This window comes from Alligator mississippiensis, chromosome 5 (genome assembly GCF_030867095.1).
Source record: "Alligator mississippiensis isolate rAllMis1 chromosome 5, rAllMis1, whole genome shotgun sequence".
NCBI classification, from domain to species: domain Eukaryota; kingdom Metazoa; phylum Chordata; order Crocodylia; family Alligatoridae; genus Alligator; species Alligator mississippiensis.
Window position 1 is genome coordinate 190,024,490 of NC_081828.1, and position 12,741 is coordinate 190,037,230.

Here is a 12,741-nt window from a genome sequence, read left to right on the forward strand (position 1 = left end):
AAAATACCTATAACTTTGTCATTTCTTGCCTGATTTGGATGACAATTGCAGGAATGGTAGCCCCTTCTGAGGGCAGAGGCCTGCCAAGTTTCAAGGAGATAGGTGCAGAGGTTTCTGGAAAACTGCACCTCAAACTGTTCAAAGCAAAACTCATATCACTTGCCGGCAGCAGCAACCTGCTGTCATTCCATGCGCAGATCTGGGGGCCCGTATCCCCCCAGGAGGAGCCTGGCACAGCCCTGATGCCCTCCCAGGGAACACGGGCACCCAGATCTGCGTGCAGGATGACAGCATGCTGCCGCTGTTGGCTGGGGCCAGCACCAGTCTTCCTGGCACTTGGCACGGACTGTGCCCAGCACCGGTTCCAGCTGGCAGTACCAGCCTGCTGTCATTCTGCATCATCTGGGGGCTTGTGGCCCCTGGCAACAGCTGGGGAAATCAATAAGAGAGCTGGGGGAAAGATCAGGGAGCTGGGAAATCCAACCAGGAACTGGGGGAATGTTCAGGGATCTGTACATTCTCCCAGCTCGTGGTTTGACTCCCCTCAACGCTCTGATCATTTCCCCAGCCCTTTGATCATTGCCCCAGCTCTTCCCAGGGGCTGTGGGCCCCTGGATCTGCGTGCTGGGTTTTGGCAGGCTGCTGCTGCAGTTTCAGCGGCAGCCTGCTAAAATCCTGTGTGCAACTTGGGTGCCTGTGTCCCCCAGAAAGAGCTGGGGAAGTGATCAGGGAGCTGGGGGAAGTGATCAGAGAGGTGGGGAATCGAACAGGGAGCTAGATATCAATATCAGAAAGCAGTCCTTCCCCCCTTTTCCCCTTCCCTCTCCTTAGTTTCTGTTTAGCTGCAGCAAGCCCAGCTTCAAAACTCAAAACATTTTGAAACTTCCGAAACATTTCGAGTGCCCTCGTTTCATTTCAAAGCTGTTTTGAAGCCTTTTGTTTCATTTCAATTTCACTGTTTCAAGCTTGAAACACATCAAAACAGCTTCAAAATGAAGCACCCATCAAAATTTTGCACAGCCCTAGTATATATCATGAAAGAAGGAACTGATGCAGTCCAGGATTAAGAGATATTTTACAAATTCCAAAGCATCTGAAACTATAAAAACTGCCAGTGATATTTACTAATTACAACTTATCTAGCTTTATTAATTTATTAAGATCCTCAATTCAGAACTTCAATTCTCTTCTAATCATCTACTTCTTGATCAATAATACACATTTATATCTGTTAGTTTCATGATGTTTTGGGTTTAGAAAGAGGCAGATGTTGCTTGTTTAGGCAGTGATACATGGCAGACATTTTGCCAGGACAAGACACATCAAGGTTGCTGTATAGGAAAAGTAAAGTGTACATAAAACTAGACACCCACACAAATTGTTTCCCAACATTTTTTGCTGAAAATTACAGAAAATAACCTGCAGTAAAAAATGAATTCCAAAATGTTTTGCTGCATGCAGAAATAATCTAAGAATAACAACAGACATTAAATTATTAATGTTAATCAAGATTAATTAATAATGAATATATGCATGAACAGCAAATAATAAATAATCCCCTATTTTGGTGCTTGAGTAGTAGGGAAAAGACTGCCTGACCACATCTCTGTTGGTGACCAAACTGCCCCAAATGGGGCAGGGTGGAGTAGTAGGGGGCTAAGTTTCCAATTCTCACTGCATTGGACCTTGAAACAGGTTGCTAGACCAAGGTGAAAAATATCCAGAGACAGAGAGAACAGTTCCTGTGCATGCTGGGGAACTTTAGCATCTCAATCTGACCAGAGGCTGAACACTTACTCCAGCAACTCACTGAAGCATGTGAATTGTTTGACTGAAGTCAGTACTTAAGTTAAGCATGTGTTTCAGCTTCTTGTTTGTTCAGGATCGGAATTATCAGTACCTTACAGAATCAAGCCGTAGGGAAAATAAGAGCACAATCTCTCTTGAAGTCATCTTAACATGCTGCAGCCTTAGAGTACTATTTGTCTAGGACCCCATGTAGCTAACAGTCTAGCTAATAACAAGCATTTAACTCTAATTGCTTTTTGGTAATAATGAAAAGTGCATTCCAGCCCCAAACTAAAACCTTATTTCCTTTTTATATATAATGTTAGGAACTTTCATTGGAGATTTTTTTCATATGAACCTGAGATCCAATTCCTTCCTCCATACTTGGCAATCTTTTTAAAATTTCCTCCCAAACAACCTGTACTCTCTCTTTCTCAAAAACAAGATAGACTTTGTTTGACCACAATTTTAGCTATAACTGGTGTTATTTTTGGTGCTTGGGCTGACCACATTTCAGTCTGAAGCTATCCATACTGCATATTTGAAGTGATAGCTCTGAGTATGGGAGTATATCTGAGGTTTTATGAAAGCCAGTTTATTGGTGTCTGAATTTCTCAGTTGATTAATTCTGTTGAGTTAATATATTAGTGTATAAAGCTGATGCTTACTAGTCTTCATTAGAAATAAGCTGCAGAGATAATTTCACTTTTACTTTCATATTTCATGTCTAACACTGTTCATATAAGCCATGTTTACAGTTGTGTGTGTATTATCTAGCCTTTTGCCACTGGGTGACAGCCAAAGCATGAAAACAAAAGCCCTATTCAGAGAAAATGAATCCTTGCACTGCTATATGAATATCAAGTGAATTATGCAAATCAGAGCAGGAGCAGCTTTAGTTAACTCTCTCTTTCTGACCTCGCTCCTGTCTAATGAGGAAATCATGCCCAAAACCCTGAGGTATATGTTTCTGTCCTAGACACAGCACACACAGTAAATGCTGACTTGGGTTTTGGAACATGTGAAGTTTGTTTGTTTGTTTTGTAAGCTATATGATTCTGACTTTACAAAACCAGTCAGAGAGCAGTAACTCTGAACAGAACATCAGTCTTTCTCTTTAGTTGGGGAAAGAGAAGGGGAAAAAGAGATAAGTACCTGCTTATAGACAGATTAATGACATTGGATTGTTTTCAAGACAAAATACTAACAACATTCCTATTAAGTAGAGCTTCAAATATGCCTTTTAAACATTTAGAATCATAGAAAGTAAGGCCTAGAAGGGACCTCAGGAGGTCATCTAGTCCAACCCCCTGCTCCATCTCCAACTAGATCATCACAACCAGCTCTTTGTCTAGCTGGGACTTAAAAAACTTCAAGATAGAGATTTCACTGCCTCTCTGGGTAACCTGGTCCAGTGTTTTACTACCCTCCTAGTAAGAAAATTCTTCCTAATATCTAACCCAAACTTCCCTTGCTGCAACTTGAGACTTTTGCTCCTTCTTCTCCCATCTGCCACCACTGAGAACAGTTCAGTTCCATCCTCTTTCAAACCCCCCTTCACATAGTTGAAGGCTGCTATTAAATCCCCTTAGTCTCCTCTTCTGTAGACTAAATAAGCCCAGTTCTCTCAGTCTTTCCTCATAAGTCATGTGCCCCAGCTCCCTCATCATTTTTGTTTCCCTCTGCTGAACCCTCTCCAATTTGTCCACATCATTTCTGAAGTGGGGGCCTCAAAACTGAACATGCTACTCCAGATGTGGCCTCACCAGTGCTGAATAGAGGAGAATAATCACTTCCCTTGACCTGCTAGCAACACTCCTACCAATGCATCCCAGTATGCCATTCGCCTTCTTGGCAACAAGGGCACAGTGTTGGCTCATATTCAGCTTATTGTCCACTGTAACCCCCAGGTCCTTTTCTAAAGAGATGCTTCCCAGCCAGTCAGCCCCCAGCCTGTACTGGTGTGTGGGTTTGTTCTGTCCTAAGTGCAGGACTTTGCACTAGTCCTTGTTGAACCTCATGAGATTTATTTTGGCCCAGTCCTCCAATTTGTCTAGATCACTCTGTAGCCTAGCCCAGCGTATCTACTACTCCCCCCATCTTGATATTATCTGCAAACTTCCTGAGGGTGCACTCTATGCCATCTTCCAGGTCACTGATGAAGACATTGAACAAAATCAGCCCCAGGACCAACCCCTGGAGCACTCCACTTGATATCAGCTACCAACTAAACATCGAGTCATTGATTATTACCCTCTGAGCCTGATGCTCCAGCCAATTTTCTATCCACCTTACAGTCAATTCATCCAGCCTGTACTTCCTTAAATTGCCTGCAAAAATGTTGTGGGAAACCGTTTCAAAAGCCTTGCAAAAATCAAGGTATAACGCATCCACTGGTCTCCCCACCAGTCACCTCATCGTAGAAAATAATCAGGGTGGTCAGGCATGACTTGCCCCTGGTGAATCCATGCTGACTGTTCTTAATCACCATCTTCTCCTCCAAGTGCTTAGAAATGGATTCCTTGAGGATCTGCTCCATGGATCAGTCAGATAAAACCAATAACTTTAAAGATTTATCCAAGTCTTTCAAGAATACAAACCTTTTTCCTCCTATTAATTTTCCTTCTGAAATATTTATGTTTAAATATAGAATAATCTACCATAAAATGTACTGTTTTACTGTAAATATAATCTATGGAAAGTAAAAAACAAAACAAACTACTGCAGAATAAAGCTCACAACAACTTAAATTTGAAACCTAGAAATGTGCTTTCACTGTGAAACAACTGAGAAAGTAATAGCTACCAGGGCTGTGCGAGGCTTCAGACCGTGGTTCGGATCCAGAGAAGCTTGTCCAGATTGAAGCGCTGGCTTTGTTGGGCTTTCTGAAGTGGTTTGGAGCTTCCGAACCACTTTGGAAAAGCTTCAGAGCTGCCTTGGAGATCTGGCCATAGGGTATAATGGGGAATCAATGAAATATCTATAACTTCATTGTTTTTTGTCTGATTTGGATGAAACGTCCAGGGGTGGTAGCCTCTGCTGAGAGCACGAAGCCTACCAAGTTTCAAGAAGATTGGTGCAGGGGTTCGGGGGGAACTGCACCCCAAATTCTTGAAAGCAAAACTCACGTCACATGTATGTGTTACACCGCAGGGCCTCAGCAGGGGCCGCCACTCCTGAAGTTTTCACCCCCATGTGGTGCATGCTATGTGGTGCAGTTCCCCCTGAACCCCTGCACCAAACTCATTGAAACTTGGCAGGCTTCATGCTCTCAGCAGAGGCTACCACCTGTGCAAGTTTCATCCAAATCAGACAAAAAACAACAAAGTTATAGATATTTAATTGATTCCCCATTATACCCTATGGCCAGATCTCTGAGGTGACTCTGAAGCCTCGGAGCTGCTTCAGCCGGATCGAAGCAGGAACCCAGTCCGGAGCTCTGGATTGCATCGCTGGCATCCGAAGCTGGATTGAATAGCTGCCTACTCACACAGGCCTAATAGCTACTATGATGCAGTGGATGTCATACTAGTGCATCAGGTAGTGACTCAATATTCTGCACTGTTTGATATGAAAAAGTCATTACACACTAAAAATCCCTTCACATATTCCCCATTTATGTCAAACAACTATTCTGTAACTTACATGAGCTATCTGATGAAAACTGTATCTTATGTCTGTTTTTATTTTGTATAAGAATCTTTACATTCGTGTTAAACATCCAGGCTTAGCCCAAACATTTTATTTACATTCTTGCCAGGACTTTTTTACAAACAAATACATTAAGTAATTAAAATACTATGAAGTTGAACAACTTACATCATATTTTCAGGTTCAGCTGCACAAGATCCTACTGCTTTGGTGACATTCACTAGAAGTGCCTGATTGGTTCCAGTAAGTAAATTAACCAGAGGTGGTATGCCAGCACATTTACGGATAATAGCTCGATTTATCGGCTCTTGGCAACATTCCCCTAGTGCTCCAACAACATTCACAAGTACTTCTTCAGGCTGATCAGTTAGCAGTCCTACCAAAGTTTCTATGACTTTGTATTCCCGAAATCTAAGTAAAAGAAAGAAAAAAAACCCCATTATTTCCATCATATTACTGTTATAAGATAATGCTTTCATTTTTATGATGAAGTTATAGCGTTAAAGCAATGACTTCAGTATTAATTATTCAAACATAGTTAATGAAAATATACAATGCACAGTTATTTATTTTGATTTTAAGCTATTAATTAAAATAAGAGAAAAATAGAAAATAAAGAATATAAAATAATCATTTATTCTAAATTAATCACTCAGCATCAAAAAGACCTCTCACCATGAGCACTGGTATATTTTCCTAATTTTAAATCTCAGTGAATAGACATAAAATTTAATTAAAAGTTAAAAACCTAATTTTGCAAAGCCTAGATACAGGCCATAGGACATGGTATTTCATATAGCTGACTGGCTCAGAATATTAAAGTAATCAACTTGAATTAAAGCTGTAATTTTAAAATGTAATTAGTCTTATTTTAGGCAGAGATAAAAGCTATTAAATCTGTTGGATTTTATGTTTATGGTTTACATATGATGACTGGTTTGTGTGGTTGTCACAGTATGCTCTCAGGTTGAATTAGAACTAGATAGTATTTACACATTGCTTGTTTGCTTATTTCATACTTACGAATCTAATTTATAGTTAAAATTAAATCTGCTGGGCCAAATCCTAACTAAATTACATTAAGCAAAAGTCAGGTCACTTAAAATTCACCTTTATACACGCCTGATCTTGCTGTCTGCAGATGGGTCCCTTTAAGGCATCCTAGGCCCCTGGCAGATGTTATACTTAAGACAGGATGGACCAGTTAATAACTTGGGTATGTTTACATGAGACATTTTACTTAACAGTAGCATAGTTTACTGTGCAGTAAGCATGCACATCTAATCATGCACATGCTTACTGCACACTAAACTTTGATAATCCCAAGTAAATTTGCTACCTGCAAATGCAAGGAGCAAATTTACTTGCAGTTAGTTACTGCACAGTAGTGCTTGTGTAGATGTCTGACTGGGAGCAAATCTGCTCCTGGTCAGCTGACTAGCAGGGGACAAGAGATTTTTCTCTGCCCCTAGTAGCCACCAGCTGCTGGGGTGGGGACTATGTTCCCCTGCCCCAGCAGCAGGGAGCTCCAAGCCCCCCTGATCTGAGATTGTGATCGGAGAGTGGGGGCTGGCAGATCTTTATCTCCCAGACCCTGCTTCACTATCATGATTGGAGAATGGGGGACTGGGAGATCCTTATCTTCCAGCCCAAGCCCCAATACTGCAGAGATCAGACTGGGAGACAGGGATCTCCCAGCGCTGCCCCCATGGTTGTAGAGCTGGTGCTGGGAGCTCCCTGCTGGTGGTGGCTGGGGAGCCTGTTCCCTGCCCATCTTCATGATCACAGAGCTGAACAGGAAACAGGATCCCCAGCCTGTTCCCCACTCAGCTCAGCAATCACGTAGCTGAGTGGGCAACAGGCCCTCCAGCTCCTGCCGTAAGATTGCAGAGCGAGGACTGGGAACTGTCTCTGTCAGAGGCAAGTCCCAGCCCATGCCCTGATCGGATGATCAAGGTGTAGGGCTTGGAAAGAGCTACACGGGAGGGGCAGGTCTCAGTCCCCTGCCCCGATCTGCCAGTGGGAAAGCTAGCAGCAAGCCCCCAGCTGAATAGGGAATCCCACCAGCAGAGCAGGGCAGAGAGCTGGGACCTGCTGTTCACCTGCAGCTCTTTCCAAGTCCCCTGCCCCCAGTCCAGGAGCTGGGGCCAGGAACTCCCTGCCACCAGGGCAGGGGAACATTATCTCTGCCCTGGCAGCAGGCAGCCCCTTGAGGGCAGGAAGCAATGTTCCAGTTTTGGCCCGGAAACAACTGTCTCCTGGCCTGGTTCTCCCTGCTAGCACCCAAGGAGAGTCTAGCCCTCCCCCTGGTGGGAGCGCAGGCCCATTGCAGGGCCTCAGGAAGTGGAAGTAGTTTGCAAATGTGCTCCCACTTCCCTGGATGCATGGATACCTGCCCAGAAGCATTTACTTGCAAGTAGTTTACTCATGAGTAAACTGCTCCCAGATCTAATGCATGTGTAGACACACCCCTTAAGTATTAACCTGGCCACATGTTCATAAAATTAATAATGTGATAAAACAGGAAATAAACCACAAAATGATTATACAAAATTTGTAATAATTTTATGGCTGGTGCCCATTGCACCTTAAGTTGAATATAGAGTCAGTGTGCTCCCAAGGTTTGAAAGGATCCAGTGTACTCCCAAGCTTTGGGAGTGCTAGTTCATTGATCAGCACTTCCAGCCCTCAGAGCACACTGGAGGCTTGAAGGAATGTGTTCCCATGGCTTGTGCGCCAGTCCACTGATCTTTCCTCCCATGGCTGAGAGTGACAGGCAGCTGATCAGTGCTCCCACCCTCAGAAGTGCACTGAAGCCCAGAAGGGCTCGATACTTCCTGGTGCAGGGGAACCTGGGATCATGATCCTGAGCTCCCCCTGCACCAGCAATAGGATGCAATTCAGATCTGATCCCCAATCCCACAACTGCACCTCCTGTCATGCACATGTAGCATGACAGAAGGTATGACTGTTAGGACTAGAGATCAGACCTCATTACACTTTTGAACAAACATCTATCAACAGCCTTAAGTGTAGTTTTGGTGTAGTTCCAACTTAAATTGAGCTGCAACAGCCATAAAGGGCCAAAGATGCACCCAAACATTGGCAGATTATAGGGACATGCTAAATTTGTTTCCTTTTTCCTGCAGAGCCAACAGTAAGGGAAGTAGAGTCCTTATGTTTCAGCTCTACACAGATGAGCTGTTGCCCTTCAGGTTATGTAAATGTTGTTATTATTATGCATTAGGGCTGTGGAAAGCTTTGGTAGCCGATTCGATTTGGAGATTTGGCCCGATTCGGTGGCTGTATCTCTGAATCTGAATCAGATGAGAAGATCCATTAATCTCTCCGAATCAAATCAGAAGCCTCCGAATCAATTCATAGATTTGGCCATAGACCAGGGGTGGGCAAAATGTGTCCCACGGACTAGATGCGGCCCGCCAGAACATTCTATCTGGCCTGTGGGGCCCCTAAACAATTTAGAAAATTAATATTTTATATCAGGCATATCAGCCCCTGGCTGATATGCCCTGGCAGCCCCTGGCTGCCTGTCATGTGGCCCTCGATGGCTTGCCAAAACTCAGTAAAGCAGCCCTATGCCCAAAGTAATTGCCTGCCCCTGCCATAGACTGCCAATGTACAGGCAGGCACTAGGCAGTGCCAGCGGGAGCAGCTGGGGGAGCAGCCAGACGAGCCCCGGCTTGAGCCAGCAGCCCCAGGAGAAGCCGCGGTTCATCCAGATACTCCCCTGGCTGCCCCCCTGCTGGGGTGAGGCAAGCACTGCTGGCAGCCCTGGGAGAAGCTACGGGGGCTGGGGGGGAATGATTGGGGGGCTGGGGGAATGATTGGGAGTTTGGGGAAATGATCAGGGGGCTGAGGGAATGATCAGGAAGCTGGGAGAATGACTAGGGGCTAGGAAATTGAACCAGGAACTGGGGGATCGAACTGGGAGCTGGAGGGAATGATCAGGGGCTGGGGGAAGGGCCAGGGGCATCCCTCCAGCTCCTGGTTCAATCCCCCAGGTCCCAATCATTCCCCCCGGCTCCCAATCATTCCCCCAGAACTATAAATCACTGAATGGCTGATTTGTGTATTTTTTGCTATGAATGGCTGATTTTAAGGAACCATTGACAGAAAGCTTTCATAGTGCCAGTCTTATAGATAATATCAGATTTGTGTATTTTTTACTATACTTACTTGACTGTTTTTTAATGTCATGTTCTCTATGAAATGTGGTCTACCTGTAGCAAGTGTGGCACAAGTGACATGAGTAGCCATTATGTTTGGCATGTGGCAGATCATGGAGAAGGCAAGGGAAGAAGTGAGGCACACTTGGATTTAACTTATGGCATGCCATGGAAAAGACTGGCCAGCATTGTTCTGTTTAAAAATTGAAAGGGCTTATTTGTCTTTTTGGTTGAAAGCCATTACCTGCAAATAGATTCAGGCAGATGGGTACCTGCACTCATGCAGATCTCCAGTCTAGCTAATGAAGTTCTATGTAGCCCCAACCCTCCATTTGTATGAATTATGTAGGAGGGTTGGGCCTTAGCTTGTAAACTCTTCAAGACAGGGAACTTGTCAGCTTCATATTCTTCAAATTATTTAATAGATTTTCAGCACCCAACAAGTAATGTCTAGTAATAATTTTTCTTTAATGCATTCTCAGGATAGGAATGCCAACTAGAACTAGATTTGCTATATCTAAATGATGTCTTATCTGATAATTATGCTGCAGCACACTTTTTGATTGAAACCATAGTATATGTATCTGTTAACACATTTTTACTCCAGTCTCTTTCTTTGGAGATGCATATTTGTTTTCTCCACTTCCCTCAGCCCCTGAGCTTCCACTGAAGTCTACATGAGTTAAGTCCTCAGCAACTTTCAGGGACGAGATCCAAAGAGAGTTCTAGTTTATTGAAGAAAATAATATCACTTTTGAAGTTCAGATAGCAGAATTAAGAATTACTCAGTGTAAGCTGATCTTTACATATTTGTGTGTATTAGGAAAATATGCTATCAGTATGGTTGAGAAATGAGAGTAACAACACATAAAGACTCAAACAATTTCAAGCTCTCAATAAAGAAACAAAAAATAAATGATGCCTGATGGCAAAGCTTGGGGGACTTAAGGAATCACCAAAAAATCCTTGGACAAGCCAACTGCACAAACTCTTTGTAAAGGTAGCTGCTGATGGGAAATTTAGAGGAAAGTGTATAAGGAGTTCAGCTATAGGCCTATGCATTTCTCTATACACCTGGTGAATCTGACAATTGCAAACATTTATCCCTTATTACCCTCAGCTAGGCAGATCATTTATGTTGTAAAATGAAATAATGTGCCCAAAGGGTTGTAAAGATCCTTTTGTAGTATTAACGTGCCTCACATTTTAAAACTAAATTATCCCAAAACATTGAGAAATACAAATATATATATATATATATATTGATACAATTAAGTTGTTACCCTACTTTGTTACATTTTCTCTGCTGATAGCACATTTCCAGATTGCTCCTGTCACTGCTGCTAACAGTTCTTTATTTTCAGAATTACTAAGCAGAGTAGCCAGTGGTTGTAGGCCTCCATGCTGCCTTACTAGGTCACGTGTTTCTTCATCTTCTGCACACTATACAACAAATTAAATATATAGAAGGTTTAAAATGTAAAAGGTTTCCCAGGAAATCTGGTGTATTCCCAAAATAAGCAACATTAACAGAATAAGAACTTTATGTAAATATTTTGATTATTGATATATATACTTTAAACTTTGATTCATATTACAAATTAAAAGAAGGTTTCAGGGTAAATGATTATGTAGCAAGAGTGCATACTTTGCGTACATTTTCAGAAAATATAGGCCTGTTCCCTTATAAAATCAAAAACCTGTTCATTAAATGCATATGCATTTAAACGCATCGGCATTTAGTGTTCATTTACTGTGTACACAACATTCAGTTGTGTATACAGTAAACACAATACACACATACAACATTCAGTAGGCAATTCAAGTATAATATGATCTTGCCTTGAGCAGCAGGCTGGACTTAAATGACCTTATGAGGTCCCTTCCAGCCCTAGTTTCCTATGATAGTATAATAATCATGCAAGCACAATAGACAAAAACTCACAGAAAATTTAAGCAATGAAATCATGAATGCTTTTTCAAGTACCACTGAAAGATCTGATTATTTAAATTATGCAGATACCTTAAAGATAGCACTAGCACAGTGCATCTGAAGCTCCTGATTTTCACTACTCAGGTTCTTCACAAGGTTCTCAATCATCCTCTCTGTCTTTATTGCAAGTCTGTAGCTTGGCTGTCAAAACAAGTTAAAAATTCTGGTTTATATAGCAATTAATATTGTCCTCCTAAAAACTAGAGCACTATTAATTTTGGCTCTGACCTGGCAAAAACCTGAACATCAGCTTAACTTTAAGAATATGATTAGTTCCAATGCCCTGAATGATGCTAGCAATGAGCTCAAAGTCAATCATAGGATCACAGGCCATACCTGCTCTTATATAGCAGCTCCCAGCCAAGAAGTGGGAGACCCAAGTTCAGTTCCTTCTTCAGACTGACAGCATGCAAATGCATATTGCCATTCCCAAGGGATAACCCTACCAGGCTTTTTGGAGGTCGGGGCTTTCTCTATCCCTTTTGTTATTGTGAAAAAAAAATTATTCAAGAGTCACTGAGCTAAAAGGAAAGCATAAACAGGGGCCTGATTCTCTAGCCTAATGCATACAACACTAAGCTGCTAGCAAAAAAAGCTTGGATTCTGGTCTCTGATCCTAGGGATATTTCTGTATTTCCCCAATGTCTGTTTTAAGGGAAGATGTATCATGTATGTACGGAGCCTAATTCTATTAGTGTGCATTAGGAGCTTGGCTTTGTGGCTGCCAAACAGACCAGACTGGGAGCTAGTGGGGAAAGAGGAATGAATGACATATTGAACAAAGTCCCAGGAAGGGGGGCAGGAAATCACTGGACATGAAGGATTGGATGGAGTGTTCAGAGAGTAGAAACTGTTAGGTGAGTGAAGATAAGGGCTTGACCACAGAACTTGGCAGGAGAGACTAGGAGAAGGGAGAAAAGAGGAATGGGCCAGGACAGAAATAAGATGGAACATGGCAGGTTGGCATGGATGAAACAAAAAGTCATTAATTATATTTAGCTATTCATTAAACTCTGGTCAATAATTTGTGGATGATAGGCCAACAGGGTTAGGAGTTTAGCTCCAAGAAGCTTTAAGAGCTCACTCCACAAACAAGACACAAATAGTGACCCCTAGCACTTG

At 42.6% G+C, this 12,741-nt stretch overlaps 1 protein-coding gene across 3 annotated transcripts in view; it reads right to left on the reverse strand.

Moving 5' to 3' along the window:
- The window catches only part of ODAD2 (outer dynein arm docking complex subunit 2), a 195,115-nt gene that overhangs the window by 98,766 nt on the left and 83,608 nt on the right, over positions 1-12,741 (reverse strand). For all 3 annotated transcript variants that reach the window (XM_059729109.1, XM_019498106.2, XM_019498108.2), the window contains 3 exons: positions 11,650-11,760; positions 10,915-11,069; positions 5,608-5,850 (listed from right to left, as the gene is read on the reverse strand). In XM_059729109.1, the coding sequence (XP_059585092.1) occupies positions 5,608-5,850; positions 10,915-11,069; positions 11,650-11,760 (509 nt within the window). The remainder of the gene's footprint in view (positions 1-5,607; positions 5,851-10,914; positions 11,070-11,649; positions 11,761-12,741) is intronic.